Source organism: Primulina tabacum, chromosome 4 (genome assembly GCF_025594145.1).
Source record: "Primulina tabacum isolate GXHZ01 chromosome 4, ASM2559414v2, whole genome shotgun sequence".
In the NCBI taxonomy this organism is placed as follows: Eukaryota; Viridiplantae; Streptophyta; class Magnoliopsida; order Lamiales; family Gesneriaceae; genus Primulina; species Primulina tabacum.
In genome coordinates this window covers 7645092-7672691 of record NC_134553.1, presented here as the reverse complement: position 1 = coordinate 7672691, position 27600 = coordinate 7645092, and the positions used below count along the sequence as shown (strand labels likewise).

The following is a 27600-nucleotide window of genomic DNA, read 5'->3' as shown; positions in this document are numbered from 1 at the left end:
TAGTAAAGTTTGCATCTTATCTATCAACCATATCCTAAAGAAATACTTCTTATCTTTATTAGAGATGATAATTTTCTTCCGCGGGTTTGGGTCCGGTTGGGAAAACTCGAAGGCGAGTTTGACAATTTTTCAAATCTCGAAAAAAATCGGGGACGAATGTTGAAATGTTATCTTCATCTCTGAACCTGTCGCGAGTCCCCCTATAATGATATCATTACTACTAATAATAACGATGATTATTCCTAATAATTACCAAAAAAAACTTAAATTCAGGGTAATGATGACAAATCCGGCCAACCTCGTTACAATTTTTCAGATTATTTGAAGAGAGGATGATGATTAGGATTAAGATTTAATATACGGGAAGTGTGGAAGAGAATTTTCAGGCAACTAGATAGAAAGTATGGGGGGTCTGACGATGACTTAATCCCAGTAGATATTAAATGGAGAATCCCCGATTAAAAAAATGGCGATTGAAGACATCCTCAGCCCAACTCCGCCTCATTGTCATATCTAATCTTTATCTATATTTTGAACTTTTAAATTATATAATCATTATTAATAACATAAAAATTATTATAAAAATGATTTTAAAGTTTTAAATTTTAATATGATATTTGAAATTAACAAAAAAATTATTTAACACTAAAAAGTTTAATATATATTAACGCATTGCATGCGAATGAGCGTTAATATGTGTATTTAGAATGTAAAATAACTTTTTTGGATAATGTTACAGGTAATATTTACGTCAATTATATCATGTTTTGAGATTTTGTATTAAATTTATCATAAAATTTTGATAAATGAAATTTTTGTGTATTGTAAGAATGGTTGTATAAATATTGTTATATCTTTAGCATGAGACCTATTTTTTAGATACTCATTTTTATTTAAACAATTGATAAAATAAGGGTGCTAATATTTTTACCTAAATTGGCCTTATTTATCAAACTACTAAAAATTGCCATTTTTTTTGTATGTATAAAAATAAATCGGTAAAACTTTATTTAATCTTATATAAATGTCCTTAAATCTTCATTTTATTTTGAACTTCGTATCTTCAGTAATATCTCATCATTTATTTATGTTGTTTATAAATTATCATATCTCTAATCAATAACATTCGATGTTTGAATTTTCAAATAGTTTATTTTAATTTAAATTATTGTAATTATTAATATTTTAACTAAAACAAAATTTTATAAAAATACTCTTTATACTTAGGCATAGTTTGGTACACATAATAGGATAAACATGTGATATATAATATAAGATATGTTAAGGATAAATAAGATGTAGGATATTATATTTAATGTTTGGTATGATTTTAATAAGAGTGATTAAATTTATATATTAGATTGTAATTACAAAATTAACCTTATCATAATAAATTTTATAATTTCAAAGTTGTTGCTTGAGTTCGTATTTTTATCTGTTCATGCGTCGATAGTGCTTGCATGATTTATTTATTTTTACCTAATTTTATATATTATATAATATGATAATTGAGCCCTTGATTTTGTGAGTCAAGTCAAATATCAATTTTTAAGGTTAATCGAGTGATATTAATAATTTTATTCATATTTATAAAAACTATTTATATAATTATCTCGAATTCATTTATATAATTATCGTATTGTATAATAAATAAAAATATTTATTTGATTTTAATTTCTACCTACTAGCATAGATTTATAAAAATCATTTATAAATTGAGAGCAATTAAGTCATTTGTAATGTATTTTATCATTAAATTAAAATTATCATACCTAATAGAAGAGACATTTTATCCTTCTAAAAAATTATTTATCAAGGGCTCATGATATTATCATGGACTTTTTAAAAAGGTACCAAACATGGAATAAGAAGGATTATTTATCAATATCTTCCTTATCCTATATACCAAACTATGCCTTATAATATAAATGTAGAGATAGAGTAAAATTTATTTCGGTACACAAACTATCGATAAATTAACAAATGTATACATGAACTATTGTAAATTACTTAATTGATAGGTGCACTATTTATAAATTGACAAACTGGTACATGATGAAGTTAAAATTCACCCTTAACCTAAATTATTTTAAGTTCAATTACTATTATTAAATTCAATTAAGAACATACTTTATTTTCAAAATTATCTAATTTAAAAATATATCTATTTAAAAATTATATTTGATAAATAATTATCAACTGAAATATATAACTAATTTTTTTTATCATCTAATTTTTTTGTCATATTAAAAATATATAGTAAATAAATAACTTTCACCATGATCTAAATGTTTTTTAACGACCGAATAAAAAATAATCACCATTTTTGTTTTTCAAAATCTTGTACTAATATGTTAGAATTCGGAAAAAATGTTCAACATAAAAGTTATAGATCATGAAAAGTAAAATCTTTTGAAAAAAAAAAACGATGATGTGTGGCGGCTGAAGCATCGATACGATAACGCATGAAAAATCTCACTCATTCTCGATTTGCGTAACTCCAATTACCGAAATTTTTGCACTTGATTTAGATATTTTCTGGTAAGTTTCATGGCTTTTTGACTTGCACTTTCGATGCGTGTGGCCTTCGAAACGCTGATACAACAATACATGACTAAAATGATGATTATTTTATTTCAATCATTTGAAAACAATACATCCGAGCTCTGATGAAATATTTATTGATTATACTTTTATCAATATGATAAAAAAAAATTGATTGTATATTTGATTTGATAATTTATCATAATATAATTTTAAATTAAATAATTTTTTTACAAATAATCAATTAAATAAACTAAATAATTGTGAAAATAAATGTGTACGGGTAGCTAGTTCAATTGTTCCTAAAGTTGTTATTCATACATCGAGAGAAAAGTGCAATTTTTTTATTTTTTTTTTGAACGGAAAAAAAAAAGAAAAAAAAAATTGCAAATTAAAGATAGCTCGAGGGGTAAAATAATTATCGTAATTACCGTCGACCCCTCGTACTTATAGCTATTTGCATCTGACATGTTCCTCAACTCTTCACTCGCGCTTCTCGTCAACCTCTGTCTTCTACAAATAAATAATCTACCTGTTTCCCTCTCAGCGACACATCAAACCACAACCCCTCAATTAGGGTTTCAGAAGTGATAAAATTCAACTTTCGCTAAGGTTTTATCCCAAAGGTATCATAATTTCGTTTTGACTTTTGAGACTCCCTGTATTTTATCGATTGTTTGATGAATTGTGAGAGTTATTGCAATCGTTTTTGATATTGCGATTTCAGGAAACTATGATTTACAACGTTTTACTTATTATGGTTTATTCGTAATTCTTCGTGATTGTGGGAGCGACCTTTTTTCTGTTTTAATCTTGCGGAAGGGGAAATTAAACTGTGTCCCTTTTCAATTTGAATTGTATGAATCTAGTGATTGCGTACTTGGAAGCGAGAAAAGTGAAATTGATAGAGGGGAGAGAATGATGGCGCTTTTGAATGGGAGTGAGAATGGGGAGATTGCGGTGGAGAGGCAGATAGGGGTGTCCATGATGGAGCAATTAGTGCCAGAGATCACAACGCATGCCCTCAGTTATTTGGATTATCCGAGCCTCTGTAGGCTCTCCATGACGAATTCTCGCATGCGGGAAGCTGCCAACGATGATAATGCGTGGAAGGCCCTATATCATAAGGTATGTGATTTTTCTTATGAATTATTGAAATTTCGTGTGACTGTTTGTTTCTTTTATGCGTTTCTTCCTTTCATGGATTTGGTTCAGACTGTATTATTGACTTGTTGGGAATTCAGTTGTGTGCTTCTGTACTTGCAGTGTTTTAGTTTCTAGTTTATCAGACGAGAGATAGCAAGCCATTTTTTTGTTTTCAGTGGGGTTAGAATTTATTAGTTACTCTTGCATTAGCTTCAGTTCATATAATAGATGATAAGACTTAGGTGTAAAATATAAATGATACTTGTATATAGTGCAATCAGGGAGATTGACATATTAGAAAATGGGGCTTGATTACTTGAAGTCTTGTAAGTATCATCTGCATGTTGTTGTTATGACTAAAGTACTTGTAATCTTAGGGTGGTATTTTTGTTAGAATGGATGTGGTCCATCTCTGAGGGGACAGCAATTTAGAATTGATGAATACTCTTTCAAATGGTACTTCTATTCCCGAATTATCTTCAATGATAAAAAGCATTATGTTTTTTCATGATTTCTTTGATCCATAATTCCTCTATAATGTCTTGCACTGACATTATGTTTTCAATTTTAGGATTTCAATCTTATACAGCATTGACCATTATGCTGATCTTGATAAAAAATTGAATTTCTTTTGTGCATTTCTGAAATATTATATAAAATCATGTTTTAAATTGTAAGATAATTCTGATATTTTTTTCCTTGTCTAGGATTTCACTTTAGAACAACATAATGTAAGACCACCAAATGGATGGAAAGCTTATTATGCAGCTACAAGAACCATAGTAAACACTAATGCTGAGTTTTTTAGGATTGTTAGAGAAAGGTCACTTCCTGCAATGAGCCAGTTTTGGCTTAATGCAGATTATGTGAAGTGCTTTCATGCGACTGGCGAGTCTTTCAGTGGGTACGTGGCTTTCTATTCTTGCATGAGAATTTTCCATATTCACGCTAATCACTAGTACTTGATTTTTATTTCCATGCTTTTAAACAAATTTTCTCAAGTTATATTTTTTTGTAATGGTTTAAAATGCTCATGGAATTATCTCTGCGTTCATGTTCCTGCCGTTTATGTGAATTCTAAATTCGCTTCTGATTTTTCACCAAATGAGACTCCAACAGATTTATTTGGCTGATCACCGCGATAGGGAATTATAAAATAATATTTTTTGTATGTGGCTCTTTGTTGACCTTTCTTATTGATACTTATAACCTCGCATCAAGTTTGGCCTTAGAGTCTTGGAAATTTCCAGTAACATGAATTCGATGATTCAAACATGAAATGTGGAAAATAAATAAAGAATTTGATTTGACAGTACATATACTTCTTTTGGACGTGTTTATGTTATACACTATTGTCAAACATAAGCTTTGGACTTTTTCTGCCATTCCCAGAACATGTTCTATTATTTTGTCATGAAGATTATGACAGGATTATTAATATACGAGTGGTTAAACAACGAAATCCTCTTGCTTGATGTTTATTTATTTTTGTTAGATTGCTTGGTCGTTGATCTCATAAATTTGTGCTTATAAAGTCCGAAGAAGATTTTACTAAGTCGATAGTTCGATCATATGCATGATTTGGATAAGATATGTTGTGGACAAACAACACGAGTGATTCCTTCATTGAAACTATTTGCAATTGCGTTCTACTACGACTAATTATGTTAAGACTGTTACTGTCTAATTATATTTCCATGTTGGAATCCAGAAGCTTTATGTATCCCCCTACTTTAGTTATGACGCAGTTATGGAAAGCTGGCAGCTAGCATTTGGCTGGGACCATGTCGCTGATTTCCAAGTTCGGGATGTAAAAGCTCGGGTGCTGACACATATGGCTTGGGTTACAATGAATGCTTATATTGAACTCGAAAATGGTCCATTTAATGTGACTAATGTTTATGAATTCCAGAATGGGAGATGGTATATGGTCCACCATCATACCTCAACATTTTTTGTTAATATTGGCATCGGGCACCTTCCTCTGCATGGATAGTTAGCTCCACACTTGGTCACGTGAAGTCTGAATCTGTCTTATCACCGAAACTCCTGAGTGATCTATTTTTCTTTCCTCTTCTTTAGCTAGGAATGACACTAAGAAATCATCAAAGCTTTCTTGGAAGATCTTATGTTATTTATTGGTGGATGTCAGTTAATGATAATTGATTTCAGCTACACACTTCGTTGTAAACTGATATTTTGGTTGTAGTTATTAGTTATTCCTTGATATTATGTCACAACGGTGTATTCATTAAGGCGTAGCAGTTTCTTCCCGGGCGATTAATCTGTAATAGCTTACGAGTGTTAAAAATTGGTTTTTAGTATCACTCAAGGATCCCCTATTATTCTCAGTTGTCAGGCAGCGGTAACCATCAAAATAATGGAGATGGTCAACTCTTGTTCATAATTCGAGAACATTTGGCTGTCTATGGCACAAATATTTTGTGTTGAAAAGGTATCTGTTAGTATTATATCGAGAAATTATGTAGTTTGCAATAGTTTCTGTGCATGAACATGAGGAAAACATATCATGAAACCCAAAATTTTGCATGAGACTAATAACGATAGTTTCACAGTAAATAAGGTTTCATGTAGTAAGACGAAATACTAATATATGATTCTTTCTCAATCATTAAAAAAAACGCGTGGTTTGAATACTGTGAAATGTGATGTTAGTATATACCTTTTTTTTATAACTCGCTATTGTCCTAATTTGAATTATTGCTTCCACTTTCTTATTTATAACTGAATTATTGTTTTCCAAACAACATATGATTGGTTCTTTTTGCAGGTTTGAATTGGTCACCTCGTGAAGTTTTCACAACATTTACATCAATCGCAAAACATGCGTACTTTTTATCTGAGTTAATTTTAATACGGGTCACTCAAAATGATGTGTAAATTGGTCATATTGACATGCATAAAGCAAAATGCTAGCATATCCAAAAGTTAAATCCAACTTTAGTACGGGACCGAGTCTCAATTAATTCATAATTCTCAAATATAATACATCAAAGTTGGTAAAAATTATTTTGCACAAATTTCGATTCACGTCATTTAGTTTCTCATAACCCACGATTTATATCATATATCGTTGATATAATATTGAGTTAAAAATATTATCATTGAATTTGAACAATATATTTTAACATAAAAATTAAATTAAAATGCAAAAACAAACAAGTCAGAAGTTTGGATCAAAGAAATACATGGATATCCAACTGACAGATTTTCAAGGCAACTCAATCTCGTGGGCTCGAAAAGAATGAAAAGCTTGTACGTGGATGAGGGAGAGGATACCTTGTAAAAGGTTTGAAATGGTCAGCATATGGACGGAACTCACACACCACCAAACATGATTAAGACCACACTGTGATTCACTCGGTTTCTTAGTCAAAATTTCAACTCTGTTTTCTTTAAATTCTAGTTCTCCGTCATTCAGTATCTCTATCCCTCCCTCCCCTCCTCATATATGCTATGCACACACAATTAGTTTGCACCACAATAAAGTGGGGTTAAGTTTCTGAATCAAATCCAATATTCAAGTAGTCTATACTTGTATGAATCTAGTGTTGCTCTGAAGCCAGATAACATTTGAAATGGAGAGTGCTGTAACCTGGCCATACAATACACTTATCAACGAACTAACACAAGGGATGGAGAAAACTAAGCAGCTTCGGATTCATTTGTGGTCGACGTCCCCGTCGGAAACTCATGACTTGATACTTCAGAAGATGCTATCTTCATATGATAAGGCTTTATTCATCCTCAGGTGGGGTGGATCAAATGGAGCAACGTTGAGTACACCAGACACTTCGGTATCTGCACATGGAAGCCTAAGAATTGAAGACGTGAACAAGAACATAAATGATAATCAGGATAATATGAATGCTTCAAAGAAACGGTAAATTTTCACAATGATGAATAACATTTTATGTATTGATTAGGGAATCTTTTGCAAGGTGTTTGTGTGCTAACTCTGTTTCTTGATTGGTGTATCAGAAAGATGCAGCACACATGGACAGAACAAGTGAAAGTTGATTCTGAGAATGGACTCGAAGGGCATACTGGTGATAGATATAATTGGAGAAAATACGGGCAAAAATACATTTTGGGGTCTAAATATCCGAGGTAGACACTTCTTTCCGACATGGAAAGCACTAATTCTCTAAAGACAACCCAAAAATCATGCAGGAAAAGTGAGGTGGAAAACAGTCTAAAGAATCAAAATTTTCTATACTAAAATAACACGCAACAGTCCCTGCATGGTTTTTGTGTCTCTCTCACACGAGCGTATACAAGTACTAGTATTTGATATAGGCACTAGATCACAACAAAAATAACACAAGTTTATCCATGTTTGCAGGAGCTATTACCGATGCACATACCGTCTTGTTCAAAATTGCTGGGCAACAAAGCAAGTGCAGAGATCTGATGACGACCTGACCGTATTTGATATCACATACAAAGGAACGCATACTTGTAGCCAGTCCACTAACACAGTTCCACCGCCAGCATCTCCTGAAAAACGGGAACTGAAACTTAACGATGGTCACAATCTTCAAGGCCAACAGAATCAAGCCCTTTCAAACTGCAAAAATTCCCTCAGCGTCAGTACCGAGGACTTGGTTAGTGAGGAAATGCCGGCCCACTTCTCCTTCCAATCAACATTTGCATTCCATGACGATGTAAATCACTATTTCCCTGCTCTTCTTGATGAAAACCACCACCAGGGGTGCACAGTTTCTCCAGAGTTAATATCTCCAGCCTCATCAGAATCCAATTATTTCTCAGCAACAACCTACGTGAGGACTCCTAATGTTCAGCATTCAGAGGCTGATACCGCAGATATAATCTCAGCTCATGCATCCACGTCCAATTCTCCAATTGGTGGAGGCATGGAGTTCTTAATTGATCCCATAAATCCAGATCCAAATTTCGAATTCAACATGCCAGAATTTTTCACATATTCAAACTTTGAATATGGACAATAAGAGGGCATAGTGCGGTTTGCAATATCATGTTTGATCCTTTCCGTTTTAAATTAGATGTAGATAGATCTTGCAGAAATTTATCTCGATGTGTAAAGATGCTAGCCCGGTATCTATATAAGTTTTATGAGAAGAAGTGCTTTTTAACTCTGTCATTCCATCATGGAGTGATATTCAATCACAAACAAGAACAAACATCTAAGTTACTAAATTGAGTTTACGGGCAGTTCGTGTAGACAGAAATAACCCACAAGCTTCCAGAATAGCCTCTTAAGTTAAACTCAAGCAGTAAATTCAATAACAGTGTCGCTCATGTACGATGATCTGGTCAGAATTTAAGTTCTCAAGTCAAGTAAAATGATCGTAAAAAGCAAAATACACCGGTGAAAATACAATCTTGATTATAAAATTTACGATATCCAGCAGCATGTAAAAGTACAAAAACATGGATATTAAACACAAAGATACAAATTGGAATTCCCTACGCGGCCAAGAACACTTCTGGCACAATCACAAAGGACATGATCTTTATGATGCCAGGCATCACATGTACGGATTGATAATTAATGAAAATAATGCCGAAGCTGGACCTTTTTTTCCCTTATGAAGGACAGGAGAGGAGTATAAAAGCATCATAATCTGCTCTTATCACCTAAATTGAATGCTTATCCTCTTCTTTACCGTTGGAGGTAAACTCTGACGTGTTTCCTTTTTCGCCTCCAGCTTTTCTAAGAGCATCCCTCAGGCCCAACACGATGAATAGGTTGGTGAGAGTAAGCAGTGACTCAGCTCCACCATGCAACCAGTCGACATTTGACAAGGATGTTCCATAGTGAACCTTTGCTGTGCGAAGATTGCAAATCGATATCTAATGAGAAAATGCAGAAGTTTTTTTTATATGATAACTTGACGATGTTTTGTAGTAGAAAATTACCATAAATTCCAGCAGGTACTGCTTAGCGAGAGGCAATGCAGCAAAGACAGGAGAGGAAGGAGTTAGTAGGAGGTTAGATATTAAGTTTTATACAATTAAAATATAAGAACTTAATCGAAGAAGTCACTCTTAGAGTCTATCGATTTATGAACACGCTGCCATCATCATTTTCAACAAACAAGCACTCCATTTATAGTTTACACAATGATGGATCAATTTAAAAGAAAAGCAATCAGGAATGCAGCTTTATGACTGATGAGAATTTCCTCCTCCTTTAATTTTGGCATAGAGGGAGGTGCAAACATAACCACCTTACCATACGCTCACTAACTACCCTTTCGTACTTTAGATAAAAGAATAATATACCTACTGAACATCATCTGAAAATAGAAAATTTTCAGTATATATGAAAGGTGCATTAACATTACTTCTCCAAAACCATCTAATGCGATAATCGAATCACTTGATCAGTTTACCAAACCTGATCTTCAAAAAAAGCTTACAGAAATTACAGCATTCATCAGTAAAAAAAAAAAAAAAAGTCGGTTCAGCATCAGTTTCAAACCAAACAGTAAGTCATAATTCAAACGAAAACAATCAATAGCTTACTTGTGGCACCAACAAAAGCAAGCAAGAAATAGAACCCAAAAAGAGTGAGTCTTGGAGCAGTCTTGGATTTGGTGATAAAATACAAGAATACCAGGTAAGGAAACAGAGAGAATGCAAAAAGCTGTGAAGCAATGTTCTGAGAATCAATGCTGGGTGACCATGGATCCACAGGAAACAAAAATCCATTACAAATTATCTGCTCTCCTTTCCTATAAACTATCTTGCTTCCCATTTCAGTTTCACCACAGCAGTTGAATTCAAATCTCTTGGGAGTCAAAATTGTTTCTCTGCTATACCTCCAATGCTTTACTTTCCAATCTTCACCTTTACACAGGAATGAAGAACCGGTTACCATGGGAGACTTCAACAGAGACTGAACTCGAACAGAACCTTCCATTTTTCCCCCAAAAAGCACAAGTTGCTCTGAAGCAAGAATTACGAACCACAAATTTGCTTGGCATCTTTATTGAACGAGCAGAAATATTTTCGACGTTCAAGATTATTTTAGCGGCCCATTGCAGTCACATTATAGGCCCATTAGTTGCATTGGGAGAACATAAGCCTAAAAGCACATGATCCTGATTGTAACATCATGATTGTAAGATTGGATTCTATGGTCAGCCATAAAATTAGGTCCGCGCAAGGAAATTTTTTAAAAAAACCAAGGGCTCGTAATCAAACACACAGGTATCCATCGTTGGTGAAATGATAAATTATTATAATATAAAGATAATAAATCAATATATATGCAGACTTATGATCATGAATGTATAATCATTTTCGTATTCGCATCAGACAGTGTTTATGGTTCTACATACGAGGCTACATGTATTAGGCGGAGTGAATATTTTTGTTAAAAAAATATGTAAAAGTCTACTTATTTGTACAAATTATTGGAATTCAATATCATACATTTTTTTTGGAGTTGGGTGCAATGTATCTTTGGAATTCAATATCATGCATCTTGATGCTACACAGATATGGATATGGTAGCAAATGAATGCATGCTATGACTGTGAGGGACATTGCTAATCACAGAGTTATAAAAGCAAGTCCGTAAAGACAAAGAAGTAACATATTAAGTACATTATTGAAAGTACGAGTATCGTGTATATAAAACAAAACTAAATCGAGGCATATAGTAAAGATAGTTTCTTTAAAACAGATTTGTCCCCTTCGCATGTGTTTCGAGGATTTAAGCGAGTAAAAGTTGGCATAACATAGCTAGGCGATTTTTGACTTGATCGGTCCGATATTCGACGCCACCCAGGTCGTGCTCGTACATTTGCAAACAAATTAAGCTTTTTCTAATTCAAATCGAACTCTTGATTTGTACCCTCTCTACGCTGCGTACGCGAGAGAGAGCTTTTTAAAGAAACATTAAAGACACTATTAAACATAAATGACTGAAAATGTTCTCCGAAAGTGTACAATATTGCGATGTAGAGTTTTCTTGGGACGCAAAGATTTTAAATAAACATTAAAGATATATTATTAAACATAAATGACTTAACATAACTTCTGACTAAAGGCGTTTTTATAATATAATTTATTGACAAAACATACTTGATACAGACCGCTACTTTCTTTAACATTTCATTTCTAGTCATTGTTGGAAATTTATCTGAAATTTATCTTAAAAACTCAATAATTTTCGTGCTCATAGAGTTCATAGATATTACATTATTGTTTCCAAAAAAATCACTTTAATGTACTTTTCCTATACCATATTTACTTTTCCCTATTATAACCCAAATATTTCAATTATTACGCACAGGTATGATTATGCTGCTGGAAATGATATAAATTTCCCATTGATCAATATTATATGCAATCTCATTTATCAATATTATATGCAATCTATTATTTATTTTATAATCTTTATACACGATTTAATTTGCTAGAATTTTGAGTTATTTGTTATATATCCATAAACATTATCATTTTTCAATATATAAAAATACTTCAATGTGAAAAGATACCCAGAAAATTTGGGGCAGAAGTATTTAAATAGAAAACCCCCATGAGCATATGTGGATCAATTGGCTCCATGTACGAGTTGGTGTAAGTTACAATAAGTGAGCAATTAATGAAAACACCAAATGCTGGGCCAAAAAAGCATAATTTAATAAAGACGTGTCCCCCTTGACAAAGATTGAATTCCATTGTATTTGTAATTACTACATTTTCTTGCTAAAGACATCCAACCAAATCTTAAAACCCATATTCTCCCAACAATTATTGGCCAAAAATACCAATTTTGAATATGATCATTTATGATATGACAAAATTAAAATTCATAAAAACCCAACATTCTAAGCATTGAACTTTATGGATCATCATGATGCGTCAGATGAATTTAAAAATTAATTGAGAGATTACTACATTTTTTGACATCTATTGCAATTTGCACAGGTTTCTTCTAATTCTAAGTTTACGTTAAGTCTCTGATAAAATCATTGCATTTCAAATCCCATACAAGAATTGCCATGGTTTTTGATAGTAACAATATATAATCAAGAAAAGGTAACCAAAATTATATTTAAGTTGATGCGAGCAGTTAAATGTATATACAGCTGATTCAAATATACGTAAAGAGGAGATTTCAACAGTGTTTTTGGGAGAAGATTCTTGTACTGGGGATGGATCAAACTTAATTGTGATCGATCGGTCGATCAATCACATACAATAGATATCCACAGAATTAGTAACAGCAGCAGCGGTGCTGAATCTGTCGGACTTACTTCTTCTGACCAAAGATTTGATTTCAGGCGAGAACCCTTCACGCTCTGGAACTTCTGGGATCGTGGAAAGTGCGCCAGACTTGTCGTAAATCATATAAAACCCTTCTTTCGGAATGAATCCTGGGGTAAGCGGGTCGATTTCGCTGTTATTGATCTTGCTGCTGTGATTGGATTTGAAAACTGACCGCATAAGTCTGTGGACGGAGCGCATGAATTTAGACGTGGGTTGTTTCTTTTTCGTCGGCGGAGGAGGTAGGCGGCGGCCCTCGGTTAAGTGGGGCATGGAGAGAGTTCTGGAAGCTATGGCGGAACTGAGCTGCTTCTCCAATGCTTTCAACTCGAACGAATCGTAGAGAGAGCTGCCACAATCCCACACCAAATTCTTCGACGCTGGTTGATATTGCTTTGCTTTCGTTATTTTCTCCATTTTTTTCTCCGTTTTTCCAAGGATCGACGAGGTTTTGGTCAGTTGGGGGAGCACGGGATTGAAGCTCGTGTTGTACTGGTGAAGTTTTTAATTATGGTGGGTGCGTCTATGGTGTGAGACGAGACTGCAATGTTTCACAAACAATAAAATCACGTATTGGATTTTTTTTTCCATACTTAATATTAGACTGAAAAATTAATGTAAAAAGATTTTTGGCAAAAGTTCGGGTGAGACGGTTTTACGAGTCATATTTTGTGAGACGTATCTTTTATTTGGGTCATCCATGAAAAAATATTACTTTTTATGCTAAGAGTATTACTTTTTATTGTGAATATCGGTATGGTTGATCCGTCTCACAGATAATGATTCGTGAGACCGTCTCACAAGAGACATACTCAAATATTAACAAGTTTTTAGCAACACTTTAAGTATGTTTTAATATAAGGCAAAAACTTGTGTGAGACGGTCTCACGAGTCGTATTTTGTGAGAAAGATATCTTATTTGGGTCATCCATGAAAAAATATTATTTTTTATACCAAGAGTATTACTTTTTATTGTTAATATCGGTAAAGTTGACTCGTCTCACAGATAAAAATTCGCGAGACCGTCTCACAAGAGACCTACTTTTAATATAACATGTTCAATTGATCTTCTTAATTTAAAATAAAAAAGTAAATTTATTGTGAGATAGTCTCAAATATCTATATTTGTGAAACGAGTCGATCTAATTCATATATAAAATGGATTTGATGAGACGTTCACATCAATAAAATTAAATCTAATAATAATTTGTGTAATAAAAGTACGTGAGACTGTCGTATTGTAATAATAGATAAAGGAAAATATTATTATAAATAGAGTGTAAACTCAATATGTTCAAACTTGTGGTTTTTGTGATTTGATTTCAGAGCAGTAAATTTTAATATTTTTTGACTTGTTTTATGAGGGTGGAATAAGAAATAGCTAATGATGTGTGACATGTGTCCAGTTGGTTGAATTTTCTTATGGCTAAGTTTCACCGAGTAAACTTCGCATTAATGAGGTTCGATGTTTAGTACAGTGTGACGGTCAAAAATTGGTGTGTGACGGAATTACGGATCGTATTTTGTGAGATGGATCTCTTATTTGGGTCATCCATGAAAAAATATTACTTTTTATACTAACAATATTATTTTTTATTGTGAATATCAGTAGGATTGAGACCGTCTCACAAAAGATCTCCTCTAAATGACGTGGAGGAACTTTAACAGTAACGCACATATTTAATGTGTGTGAGTATATATAATTACAATATTATTATTTTACAGAAACCATATTTATACTATATTTTGTGTCATCTACACTTTATTTTATATATAAAATATATGTCAAATTTATTTATAAATAAAGTGCAAGTAAATTCTTTTATTTTATATGTTTATTGATTTTTTAAAAAAACTTATCTCGTATTTCATTAAAGTACGTAATTTTAGTTACATTAAAAAAATACATTCAATTTCACTTCTTTTTTTAACCACTAAATTAAAATTATATTTGAATGTCAGCAAACCATTTCAAAATAAATATATTTATTTTTCTTTTAAAATAAATTTTGCTTTACCAAACAAAATGTGAAATTAAGAAACACAAAAACTCATATGAAATGATTTTATGAGACACATATTCTATTTGGATCACTCATTGAAAATTATTATTTTTTATTGATAAAAATATTATATTTTATTATAAATATAAATAGAATTAACGTGTATCACAAATAAAAGCAAATAATGATTTTGAGCGCAATTAATGCACTACTTGGTCAAACATGAGGTTTCTTTTATATTTATATAATTATTTTGGTCAGATCTATTATTTTAATTTGATTTTGGTACACCATATCGGGCAATCATTATGAAGAGGTCGACTGGAAAAAAATGCTCTCTCTTATAAGTGATATCATGACTTTGGAAAATTTTGTCATTCACTCAGCAATAGTCGATTAGGAAAGTTAATCAAGCCAAATTTCATTTATACTAATGTATTTATGTATTTGTTGTATGTTTGTAAAGTCATTATTATAATTAACTTAATTGATATTCAAATATATATAATAATTATAAAAATTAATGAATTGTCATATTACAGTTTGAAATAAGGTATGTATCTTGTGAGACGGTCTCACGAATCTTTATATGTGAGACGGATCAATTCTACCGATATTCACAATAAAAAGTAATACTCTTAGCATAAAAAGTAATAATTTTTCATGTGTTATCCAAATAAGATATCAGTCTCACAAAATATGACATGTGATACTGTCTTACACAAGTTTTTGCATAGAAATAATTATATTCAAATAATGGTCTAAATAACCGTAAAAAAATATACAATTTGAAATGATAAAATGAGATAGAAAATAGAAATAGAAACTAAACCAAAAGTCGAATTGTAGTTGAGGCTTGCAAATTATTCAACTTTTAAAAGCATATTTATAAAATGTTGGTTTGTATTGGGGTAAAATATATTTCTGTTGTGAAAAAATAAAAATTTATGGTAAAAAGTAAAAATCTCAAACTCTCAAAATTTACTAAACTACACACTTTATAATATTTTTCTCTCTACTCAATTGTGATTTTCTTCACAAATGAGAGATCTATTTATAGGAAATCTTTACAAATAATCCAAAAATAAAATACATCATTACCTACATCATCACACACTAATTTTCAATATTTACAACTCTTATTTTCAACATTCAAATATTCAACATTCAAATATTCAATACACACATTTTAAATATATTTTTCAACACTCCCCCTTGTGATGATGATCATAATGATTGTCTTCATTACGTGTTTTTATACTGCCTCGTTAAAAACCTTACTAGGAAAAACCCATTGGGATAAAAACCATAGCAAGGGAAAAAGAGTGCAGTCACGTAAACTCCCCCTCATGTTGACACGACAATTCTTCACAAATTTCGTAGATTGCGCATCCCAATATTATATATATGCTTTCTGAATATTGACGTAGGAAGCGCCTTTGTGAAGAGATCTGATGAATTTTCACTTGATTGAATGTGACGAACATCAATACATTTATTCTTCTCAAGCTTCTTGGTGAATGCGAAGAACTTAGGAGGAATATGTTTAGTTCTGTCGCTTTTTATGTATCCTTCTTTCATTTAAGCAACACATGCAGCATTATCTTCATATAGTATCACAGGCTTCTCGTCGAATGATAATCCGCATGAGATTTGGATATGTTGGTTCATTGATTTTAACCACACACATTCACGACTTGCTTCATGTAGTGCAATAATCTCGGCATGATTTGATGAAGTTGTTACGAGCGTTTGTTTCTGTGAACGCCAAGAAATTGCAGTGCCTCCACGAGTAAATACATATCCAGTTTGGGAACGTGCCTTGTGTGGATCAGATAAGTATCCAGCATCAGCATAACCAATTATACTTGGATTAGTATCTTTTGAATATAAAAGTCCCAAGTCTGTCGTTCCTCGTAGATAACGGAATATATGTTTAATTCCGTTCCAGTGTCTCTTTGTTGGATATGTGTTAAATCTTGCCAACAAATTTACGGCAAAAGATATATCGGGCCTCGTACAATTTGTAAGATACATAAGGGCACCGATAGCACTTAGATATGGTACTTCTGGACCAAGAATAGCTTCATCATCTTCACATGGTCGGAATGGATCCTTTTCTATGTTTAATGATCTAACAATCGTTGGAGTACTTAAAGGATTTGCTTTATCCATATTAAAACGTTTAAGGATCTTTTCTGTATAATTTGTCTGGTGAACAAACATTCCACATTCTTTTTGTTCAATTTGTAAACCCAGACAATACTTGGTTTTTCCAAGATCCTTCATTTCAAATTCTTCCTTCAAGTATGACACAACTTCTTGAATTTCCTTATTCGTTCCAATGATGTTTAAATCATCAACATATACAGCAATAATTATGCATCCGGATGTTGTTTTCTTAATGAAAACACAAGGGCATATTGAATTATTTACATATCCCTTTTTCATCAAGTGATCACTTAGTCGATTATACCACATTCGACCTGATTGCTTTAACCCATATAATGATCTTTGTAATTTCACAGAATAACATTCTCTGGGTTTTGAACTTTGTGCTTGAGGCACCTTAAATCCTTCAGAGATTTTCATATATATATTACTATTAAGTGATCCATATAAGTAAGCTGTAACAACATCCATAAGACGCATTTCTAAATTTTCAGATACCGCCAAGCTAATCAAATACCGAAACGTAATTGCATCCATCACAGGAGAATACGTTTCTTCATAATCAATTCCAGGCCTTTGAGAAAAACCTTGTGCAACAAGTCGAGCTTTATATCTCACTATTTCATTTTTCTCATTTCGCTTTCGAATAAAAACCCATTTGTATCCAACAGGTTTTACACCTTAAGGTGTAAGGATTATAGGTCCAAAAACATTACGTTTATTTAGCGAATCCAATTCAACCTGGATGGCTTCTTTCCATTTTATCTAATCCTGCCGATTTTTACATTCACCAAAAGATTTTGGTTCATGATCTTCATTATCATTTATGATGTCGATTGCCACATTATAAGAAAATATATCATCAATTTCTTCTATATCTTTTCGGTTCCATATTTTTCCAATATTAATGTAATTGATAGAGATTTCATGATTCTCGTCAGTTTGTGGTTCTGACAGAATATTTTCATCATCATGTGTTTTTTCAGGAACACCATTCTCTATTTTGTGATCGTCATGTGTTTCTTCAAGAACATCATTCTTTATTTTGTGATCATCGTGTTTCTCTATAAATTTTTTTTTTCGAGGATTTTTATCCTTGGAACCGACTGACCTTCCACGCTTCAGGCGTTTAATGACATCATGAGTATCTTCAATTTGTTTCTTTGGAATTTCAATTCGAGCAGGGGCATTTGCAGCATGTATATATGATTTAGTTACCCCTTTTGTGTCAGCAAATGCATCTGGTATTTGATTGGCTATTCTTTGCAAGTGTACAATTTGTTGTACATCTTTTTCACATTGTTTTGTTCTTGGATCCAGATGTAACAACGATGATACATGCCATGTAATTTCCTTTTCGGTATATTTCTGTTCTCCCCCTAGCATTGGGAAGATTTCCTCATTAAAATGACAATCAGCAAAACGTGCTGTGAACACGTCGCCTGTCTGAGGTTCAAGATATCGAATGATTGATGGACTATCATAACCGATATAAATTCCAACCTTTCTTTGAGGTCCCATTTTCTTTCGTTGCGGTGGTGCAATAGGCACATACACCATACATCCAAAAATTCTCAGATGAGAAATGTCTGATTCTTTACCAAATGCAAGCTGCAATGGGGAGTATTTATTATATGCACTTGGTCTGATGCGAATTAATGAAGCAGCGTGTAAAATTGCATGTCCCCATATAGAAATAGAGAGCTTTGTTTTCATAATCATTGGTCTAGCAATCATTTGCAGACGTTTAATCAATGATTCAGCCAATCCATTCTGTGTATGTACATGAGCAACAAGATGCTCAACAATGATTCCCATAGACATACAATAATCATTGAAAGTTTGGGAAGTAATTTCACCAGCATTATCAAGTCTAATTTCTTGATTGTATAATCGAGAAATTGATTCCTCAATTTTATTATTTGAGCAAGTAATCTTGCAAATGCAACATTTCGAGTTGACAATAAACATACATGTGACCATCTGCTGGAGACATCAATCAATACCATAAAGTATCTGAATGGTCCACATGGTGGATGGATTGGTCCACAAATATCACCCTGAATACGTTCAAGAAACATTGGTGATTCAGTTTGGATTTTGGCTGGTGATGGTCTTATAATAAGTTTTCCAAGAGAGCATGCTTTACATTGAAACTTATTATTCTGAAAGATCTTCTGGTCTTTCAGCGGATGACCATGTGTATTTTCTATAATTCTTCGCATCATTTTTGAACCAGGATGTCTCAATCGGTAATGCCAATTGGTTAATATTGAAGAATTATCAACTACCATGTTTGATTCAATGAGACTTATGTGTGTATAATGCAATCCAGTAGGGAGCATTGGTAGTTTTTCAATCACATATTTTTTTCCTGATTTATATGTGATAAGACACATATATTTCTCATTCCCTTCATTCATTGTTTGAGTATCATACCCATGGGAATATATATCATTAAAACTCAACAAATTTCTTTTCGATTGTGGTGAATATAAAGCATCATTGATAAAAAATTTTGTACCATTAGGTAACAAAAATTGTGCTTTACCACATTCTTTAATCAAGTCTACAGGACCTGATATTGTATTCACCCTTGTTTTTGTTGGTTTTAGTTCCAAGAAATATCTTTTATCTCGGAGGATAGTGTGCGTTGTACCACTATCGGGTATGCAAACTTCAGCTTTGCTCATAGTATTTTCCATATTTCAACTTCAAAAAATATATGCAATGAAATAAAATTACTGACAATAAAATGCAAAAATATAGCACACAATAAAACATTATCATATGGGTACATAAAATATTTTACATATTTATTCCACCAGCAAATTGATCATTGTCTGAGAAATCAATCAGAAAATCTCCAGCATCAAAATGAGTTGAATCACTCAAAGGTTCACTTTGTTCAGTGAAGTTGGTCTCCTTTTCTTTCCCCTTTAATGATTCTTTATAAAGTTTACAAAGATGCTCAGGAGCTCGACAAATACGGGACCAATGTCCTGGAGTACCACATCTGAAACAAGAACTTTCATATCTTTTTGAGTGATTCTCATTAACACTCATATTTTCATGATGCCTTTTCTGTGGATGGTTTAGGACGTTCTTTTGAGATGAGTTATAAAAGTAACTATCTCGATTATTTTCAAAACCACGGCCGCGTCCACGACCACGACCACGACCACTTCCACGTCCACATCCACGACCACGACCTCGATTTCGTCCTCGACCAAAATCTTGTTTATAACTTTGATTTTGGTTTCCAGATTTAAATTCATTTTTGCTTACGACATTTACTTCAGGAAATGTCGTTGAACCAGTGGGTCGTGCCTGATGATTTCTCACTAAATTCATTTGTTCGAATCTTTCTTTTAATCCCTTCCACAAAGCCATGGGATGCCAACGCAAAAATATCATGGCTTTTGTCTTTTCTTGGGATGTCGATATGCCATTTTCTTTTATGGTCTCATTTAGACCCAATGACTCAAGATGCATTTATACATCAAGAGTCCATGGCATATAATTTTTTTTTCCGTGATATCAAGAGCAATGAATTCGAGTTTTGCCAAGTTTGACATGGTGGTACTAAAAAAAATTACGATGCATTTTATTAGTTAATGAATATTGCAATACAAAGTAATGGATAAACAACAAGTACAAGTATTTGTAAAAATAAAGAAAACACACGAGGAGGATATTCTCCGATAAATAAAAGACTCGTGAGTATGATAACCAAAATAATTAAAAATAACTTTGAGAAAGTCATCTTCTTTTTTCTTCGAAAAATTTGATGAAGAATAATTTTTAGAGAAGAAGAGAAAGTTGGAGTAATTGAATGTATTTGTGAGATGATATTTATAGGGTAAAAACTAGCCGTTTTGTTACCGTTTATGACCGTTGGTGTACAAAAAATAAATGTATGTATTTGTATAATTTTATGGTAATAATATGGTGAATATAATATTAATCATGTTTAAATAATTATGTATATCATATCACATTATTATAATGAGGTGTCGTAAGTTATTTTGTTTAAAAACCTTATAGGCTTTTATACTTGTCGTATCCCTTACCGGGACTGTGGGATGTCGTCTTAACATCCTCCCAGGATTTATAACAAGTTTTTGAAAAATTTATTTTTATTATTTCTAATAATAATATTATATTATATATTAAATATATACACAATAAATAAATAACAGTAAAATAAATATTATTACTTTTGTTACCTTTTTCTTCTGTTTGGAGCTTGGAAAAATATGGAGGACTTTTAGAGCTTCGTGCTGATAACGTGTTGTGAAAAAATAAAAATTTATGGTAAAAAGTAAAAATCTCAAACTCTCAAAATTTACTAAACTACACACTTTATAATATTTTTCTCTCTACTCAATTGTGATTTTCTTCACAAATGAGAGATCTATTTATAGGAAATCTTTACAAATAATCCAAAAATAAAATACATCATTACCTACATCATCACACACTAATTTTCAATATTTACAACTCTTATTTTCAACATTCAAATATTCAACATTCAAATATTCAATACACACATTTTAAATATATTTTTCAACAATTTCAAGTAATAATTTTAGTATTTTTTAGAACGATTTCAAATAAATATATTTCAAGCAAACCTAAGATGGGGTAATATATGTCGAACCCTACTAGGTTGGGGACAAATTCTTGCACCGTAAAAGGCTCACATTATCCCCACGTTGCTTGCTCTTTCATCGACAAAATGACATATAATGAAAGGTTATGATCCTTAATGACAACAAATTTCTGCGTAAAACAGAGCACATATCTTCCGTGTTAAGAGAGATAGCAATTCCCTCCATTTTTACTTAACCAACAACGTTATCACTGAAAAGTTTGAACTCTTTGGCGTCTAAGACCAGCTTTCTTATAGAAGAAAACGAGCCCAATAAGCCAACACATGTGAAAATGATGATAATTGAGTTGTTGATCCAATATGCAGGGGACGATTTGGTGGGTTTGTAAGTCATATTGTAAAGAAGCATCGGCAGGACAAAATCGAGGGGGATGAAGCCGATGGCCCCTACGACAGCACTGATGTCACCAAAGAAAGGTAGCATAGCTGCGAAGAACCCACAAAATATTACATAGAGGGAGCGAAGAACTATCCTCGGGATCAAGTTTCTTTTGGAGAATATTGCCTGGTTCACGTCAGCTGATTTCCGTTCCATTATCTCATAAGCTACTTGAGAATATACCTGAGTAGGGCCATGGTATAAAAGCTAAAATCACAAGGTAGCTCGGGGATTTCAAGAATTTGATGATGAAAAAGAGAGTGATAAAGAAAATAGAATTCGAGTACAATTGATAGAACTTACAAGGCCAATAGCAAGAAGTTGAAGGAGAACAAATATAATTGCGAGACCTAAAAGCCAAACTGGAGCCAACGAAGGTCCCTCATCAGGCATTAAGCTTTTGAGAATGTTCGAGTTAGATTTATTCCCAAAAACCCAATATCCAGAAACTGCAGCGGAGTAGAAGGTCAGGAAAATTACAGTATAACACATTATTAGGCCTTTCGCCATCTTCCCTGTGGCTGGTGGAGCCAGTGTTGCCTGCATTTGTTTAAAAGGTAATATTACCAAAAAAATGGTAATTATCATGTAATGGAACTTGAGCAATATATTTTTTTAAGATGCTCATCGTCAACGTTTTCTGCTGGGACTCATTCATCCTCTCCAAATGCTATTAAACTTGACTTTGTATGATTGTTTCAAACAAGAATCAAGAAGAAATTTCATAAACTATTCAATTCTAGAGCTAAATAAATGTTACCTGTATCTCAGGTAGTATACCGTTTCCATATATGGCGGCTATTATGGATATAGAAGTGAACGCACTGAAAACTCTCGATAATTCTGAGGATTCTAAAGAATAGTCCTTTGGAGGGGCATTCTTAGAGGTGCCTGCATAATAATGGAAACAGTAAGATCACAAGCATGATCCATATACTGTTTGTTTAAAAGATAGCTGCAACATATAATTTTATCAAGAAAAGCTATATTAAATGCGCTCATTCATTTCGGTTTTCATCAGAGTGGAAGTTCTGAGTCAACATGATACATGTTCAATAAATTTTTCAAATCACTAATCCATATGCATGTATTATTTATCAAGAAATCAGACTTAGATCCATATAGCAATTCAAGAAAACGATGGATATTTTATTTAAATCTTTGGCTACATATGCAGCAAATTCCTCATAAAAAAATATGCTACGTTCTAGAATTAGACAGAGAACAAAGCATAAAATGTTCACCTGCATTAATACAAGCACCAACCACGAGAAAAGTATAGCCAAAGCTAAGAAGCAGTGATCCCAGGTTAATGTGCCTCAGAGAATGAAAGCTTGGGAATTGAGACAAGAGTATCATAACTACTATAACAATTGCTATGAAATGAAATAATTTCAGCGGCCCATGAGGAGAGAGGTTTGAATACATGATCTGCACTTCCCAGCAGTAGATAAAATATGTAAACATCAATATAATAAAACTGAAAATAAAATTTGATATAAATATCTAAATTATGAAGCTATAATTAGTAGAGATGTGCAGTATTTTTTAAATTAAATTCCCCGTGTAAGTGCAAACAATTGCATATTCAGTTCCAGCATAAATTTTCTTTTACAAGCTATAGAGCATAATTTGGCTGTTGTATGCCTCATGTAAATCAAATTGATACCTGCATTGTTATACCTGAAGGCATTGCCCAGCAAGAAGGATAGCTCCAATACTGATGCCCGTATTAATTGCCGTTTGAATGAAAATCACAAAATAGAACATCCATCCAGATCCTAAAAGAAGGCACGAACACAAAAAAAAAATCGATTATCATGTTGGAAACACACTACAGAAAACTAGGTCGATTTCTTTTTTCAATATAGGAACTGTGCTACACAGATCCGAGCTAGGCAATATTGCTCACCACCAGAAAACAAACAATTCAGCATACTTCTTTCTATCTTCATAGAATTTTCTTAAGAATTTCTCAATCACTTTACCCAATGATATTGCAACAGAAGATCTTACATTACAAAAATTTCAGGACAAACTGATAGGGTAAATGGCTCTTTCCTAACCAAAAATAAGCGTGTAAGCAGCTCTTGACCACATCCAAAGTTTAACTTCCAGATTTTGCAACTTTGCAATCTTAAAATTCAAACAAAGTGCTTTGACATGTAACGAATGATAATATTTTGGCTTCTTCCTCCTCCAAAATTTCAAGCAGCAATTAAAATCTTCTACCAATAAATTTTATTCATTGACACCTTACAACAACAAAAAATAAAAATTTGAATGAATTCTCAAAAATGCCAAAAACCACAATTTTCCATGATTATGATATGGATTTTTTAAAAAAAATGGTATCACGAATCTGTAGCTTGTAAGTTTTAGGCAGTAAAGTGGTAAAAATAGTTTTCATGATTTCTTGAAGCATCAAATGCCCAGTTAAAAAAAAGTAATGCAGAAATTATCATATATGAATACCAATAGATAGGGGTTTTGTACGAAAATTATGAAATTTTGGACAGAACGAGTAAAATTGATAGATGGGGATCGTGCTGTTGACTCTTGTACTGGTTACCACAAATAATGAAATCTTCAAATGGAAAACTAACCTAACACATCAGCTGCCAGTTCCCGGAATCTTATGTGGCGGCGCCCCGCCTTCTCACAGTGATCAAGCACCAACGACATGAGATAATAGGAATAGAAAGTAACCACCCCCATGGCCGTTAAGCACAGGAATCCCAAACCCCATCCGAGCCCCCGGAACGCATATGGCAGAGTAAGTATCGTGGGACCCACTATCGCCGTCGTCAAATGAAACCCCGCATGCCACCATTCCCCTGTCCATCATCGCACATTTAATCATTCAATCCCCGTGTTTTGGTTTCGAATCGAATCGCAAATTCTCCAATAATACCTATAATACACTCACAAAATCTATCTATGCAGCAATAATATTAAAGTTCGCCGGCATAAAAATGAAACCGCGACTTCCACCATTCCCCTGTTCAAAAGCATACCATTTTAATTATTCAACCACCTTAGTTCCAAATTCAAATCGACCCACATATTTTCGAATAACACCCCCGTCACCCATTCTTTGTACAGCGAAATGCATGGTAAGCAGTGTAGAAAAAACTAATATTACCCTTGGATTCTAATACAAAAGCTGCTCCGGCGTCGTCTTCCCGGCGGATTTCATGAAATGGGTCATTCAGCGCCACCTCTGCCATTGAAATATCCCTTTCAGAAAATGTAACGATGAATTATAACGGCGTAAAGGAAGAATCCTGTCCGCCAAAAGATGCGTGCGGGGAATGAAGATAAATACTATGTTAAGGAGTCATCAAGGCAAAAAATTACAAGGTTATCCTTCGTGTGTAACTAAATTTTGAATTTTTAAATGTAAATTATACTTTCCGAAGAAGGGAATCTAATCTAATAACATCCTTTCCTTCCTCTTATTCAAAAATTTAATCACAAAATTATCGCTATCCAAACAATTGGTTGTAATATCATAAACCTTGAAGTCAATGCTCAGTGAAATATATTTAATTAATATGATAAACCCAGCTGGCTTGATTGAACATTCAACAGAATTTTTTACCGTTTAGAAATTGGGTTTCGTGACTGTGTTTCTTTTTCTGTTTTCATGACCCATGTATAAAATTAATATCACTTTCCAGGGCATCTCCAACCGTCCTTCGTAACTGGAGGAATCCTCCATTATTATGGAGGATGAAATCTTCTCCAACCGTACTCTATTTTTTTCCTCCATTTTAGAATATACAACAGTGATACTCTATTTATGGAGTATCACTGTTCATATAGAGGATTGAAACGAGATGAAAAATAATTACAAAATAGATATTTTAAAAATTGCCATATAGTCCTTTTGAAAATTAATAAGCGAATTACATGTAGTTGTGCCATGTTTAACGAATTAATTAAGTTTAGTTAAATAATTTATTATGAAATTAATTAATTATATGTGTGTATGTGTTCGAAAATGAAATAAATTAAAAAAATTATTTGGTAATATTTAGAGGATATGAGTTGAAAATGAAATAAATTAAAGAAATAGAGTATTTGGTAATATTCAGAGGATATGGGTTGGAGAAGGTGTTTGAAAAGGATAGATGATGAAAAATAGAGGATATGGATTGGAGATGGCCTAAAAATCCGGAGGAGGAGGAGAAGCTAATTGCTTCACTTGTTCGAATTTAAAAAAAATAAAAATCAACTCTTGTATACGAGTTTTTTGTCTGAATCTGGATCGAAAAAAACACAGTTACCTCGAGGTATTGAGAAAGGCAAATCACTGCGGGATAGCATCCTCGTATTTGGTAGAAGAGCATGAGATGACATGGATTCGTTTTCACTTTCAGGAGATACCATTGGTGTGGAAACGAGCGAGATATATATTACTGTTTTCAGCGGAGAGAATAGGATGCCCACTTTCACATGAAACGCTGATTACGGGTTTCCGATTGAATTACCCTCAAAAAAGTTATTCCAAAGTTTGGATTAATGGTGTTCACATTTGTTTTGCTTTTGTGTTTAAAACTATTCTGCCCGAGTAAATACCTAACGTGATTCTGATTGCTCAGTAGTGCAAAAAAATAAGGTTTTTTGGGTGTTATAATTATTTATGTATATGTTGACGCATGATATATTGTACTATTTAAAAAATTATAGTTGTATTATTATTATCATTTATAAATTTTGATAAAATGGTCAATATCGTGAAGTAATTTATTTTTGTTCAGACTTTGTATTGGATTTTTTGTGAGCCTGTTGCATAAATTACTGATATTTCTTGTAAATTTTGTTCAGATTGGAACTTGAACCTAACTCAATCTCAAAAGCTAACTCAAGGAGGGAGGATTGTCCAACACTATATATAAAACTCTCAGATATTCTGTCCAACCGATTTGGGAGAACTAACAAATTTAGCATAAACATTTTGTCGAAAAAAAAATGTCGTGGGACTATTTTTCATAATAATTATGCAGATGGTATTGATAATTGAAAGGGATAGTTATATTCACATCCACTAAATTGATCGTAGTTACAAAAAAATTCGATTATATTTAAATGTTACATTTATCTACTTGATGATTATGAAAAGTAACAAATAAATCCGATATATTTAAATAACTTCTAAATACAAAAATGAGAGGATGTATGTCATGGTGAAATTATCATATTTATTTGTTATTTTTCACAAACCTCATGAAAAATATATAAAATATTTAAATATATTTGATTTTTTTATAGGACAAACTTAGAAAAGATAAATTAATTAATTTACCATAATTGAAATAAATCTTGGATACATTTCTTAACTCGGGTGTAGTGGACAGTTAGAATAAACCTTTAATAATTGATCTAAA

At 32.7% G+C, this 27600-nt stretch overlaps 5 protein-coding genes across 6 annotated transcripts; 2 read left to right on the top strand and 3 right to left on the bottom strand.

The window, feature by feature from the left end:
• Positions 1–3014: 3014 nt before the first annotated feature.
• LOC142542923 (F-box protein SKIP8-like) lies at positions 3015–6095 on the top strand. The gene is made up of 4 exons (XM_075649828.1): positions 3015–3170; positions 3414–3672; positions 4398–4594; positions 5428–6095. The coding sequence occupies exons 2-4, from the start codon at positions 3463–3465 to the stop codon at positions 5684–5686; spliced, it is 666 nt and encodes a 221-aa protein (XP_075505943.1). The 5' UTR covers positions 3015–3170; positions 3414–3462; the 3' UTR covers positions 5687–6095.
• Positions 6096–6950: 855 nt separating this feature from the next.
• On the top strand, positions 6951–8828 carry LOC142542920 (putative WRKY transcription factor 53). Its single transcript, XM_075649825.1, has 3 exons — positions 6951–7594; positions 7693–7821; positions 8057–8828. The coding sequence occupies exons 1-3, from the start codon at positions 7290–7292 to the stop codon at positions 8682–8684; spliced, it is 1062 nt and encodes a 353-aa protein (XP_075505940.1). The 5' UTR covers positions 6951–7289; the 3' UTR covers positions 8685–8828.
• Positions 8356–10695, bottom strand: LOC142542922 (uncharacterized). 2 transcript variants are annotated; one of them, XM_075649827.1, is made up of 4 exons: positions 10225–10695; positions 9616–9633; positions 9363–9524; positions 8356–8491 (listed from the first exon to the last, which is right to left on the bottom strand). In XM_075649827.1, the coding sequence occupies exons 1-4, from the start codon at positions 10619–10621 to the stop codon at positions 8481–8483; spliced, it is 588 nt and encodes a 195-aa protein (XP_075505942.1). In that variant the 5' UTR covers positions 10622–10695; the 3' UTR covers positions 8356–8480. The 2 variants fall into 2 exon arrangements, with proteins under 2 accessions (XP_075505942.1, XP_075505941.1); XM_075649826.1 differs by lacking the exon at positions 8356–8491 and having other exon boundaries at positions 9030–9524.
• A 2208-nt stretch (positions 10696–12903) lies between these two features.
• LOC142541791 (uncharacterized) lies at positions 12904–13395 on the bottom strand. The gene has a single exon (XM_075648253.1). It carries the CDS (start codon positions 13393–13395, stop codon positions 12904–12906), a length of 492 nt encoding a protein of 163 aa, XP_075504368.1.
• An 8465-nt stretch (positions 13396–21860) lies between these two features.
• LOC142542919 (putative GABA transporter 2) lies at positions 21861–26770 on the bottom strand. The gene is made up of 8 exons (XM_075649824.1): positions 26500–26770; positions 25353–25430; positions 24814–25044; positions 23891–23988; positions 23452–23638; positions 22968–23098; positions 22511–22747; positions 21861–22390 (listed from the first exon to the last, which is right to left on the bottom strand). The coding sequence occupies exons 1-8, from the start codon at positions 26600–26602 to the stop codon at positions 22001–22003; spliced, it is 1455 nt and encodes a 484-aa protein (XP_075505939.1). The 5' UTR covers positions 26603–26770; the 3' UTR covers positions 21861–22000.
• Between the last annotated feature and the right edge of the window lie 830 nt (positions 26771–27600).

Bases quoted from the DNA above. Each gene is read 5' to 3' on its own strand.
- LOC142542922 (XM_075649826.1), bottom strand. From the start codon at position 10,621: ATGGAAGGTTCTGTTCGAGTTCAGTCTCTGTTGAAGTCTCCCATGGTA.
- LOC142541791 (XM_075648253.1), bottom strand. From the start codon at position 13,395: ATGGAGAAAATAACGAAAGCAAAGCAATATCAACCAGCGTCGAAGAAT.
- LOC142542920 (XM_075649825.1), top strand. From the start codon at position 7,290: ATGGAGAGTGCTGTAACCTGGCCATACAATACACTTATCAACGAACTA. The intron at 7,595-7,692 runs GTAAATTTTCAC...TTGGTGTATCAG, and splicing joins ATGAATGCTTCAAAGAAACG to AAAGATGCAGCACACATGGA. The intron at 7,822-8,056 runs GTAGACACTTCT...CCATGTTTGCAG, and splicing joins TTGGGGTCTAAATATCCGAG to GAGCTATTACCGATGCACAT.
- LOC142542919 (XM_075649824.1), bottom strand. From the start codon at position 26,602: ATGGTATCTCCTGAAAGTGAAAACGAATCCATGTCATCTCATGCTCTT. The intron at 25,431-26,499 runs GTAACTGTGTTT...TTTCAATGGCAG, and splicing joins GCCTTTCTCAATACCTCGAG to AGGTGGCGCTGAATGACCCA. The intron at 23,989-24,813 runs GTTAGTTTTCCA...GCCTTCTTTTAG, and splicing joins ACTGGCAGCTGATGTGTTAG to GATCTGGATGGATGTTCTAT.
- LOC142542923 (XM_075649828.1), top strand. From the start codon at position 3,463: ATGATGGCGCTTTTGAATGGGAGTGAGAATGGGGAGATTGCGGTGGAG. The intron at 3,673-4,397 runs GTATGTGATTTT...TTCCTTGTCTAG, and splicing joins GGAAGGCCCTATATCATAAG to GATTTCACTTTAGAACAACA. The intron at 4,595-5,427 runs GTACGTGGCTTT...CCCCTACTTTAG, and splicing joins ACTGGCGAGTCTTTCAGTGG to TTATGACGCAGTTATGGAAA.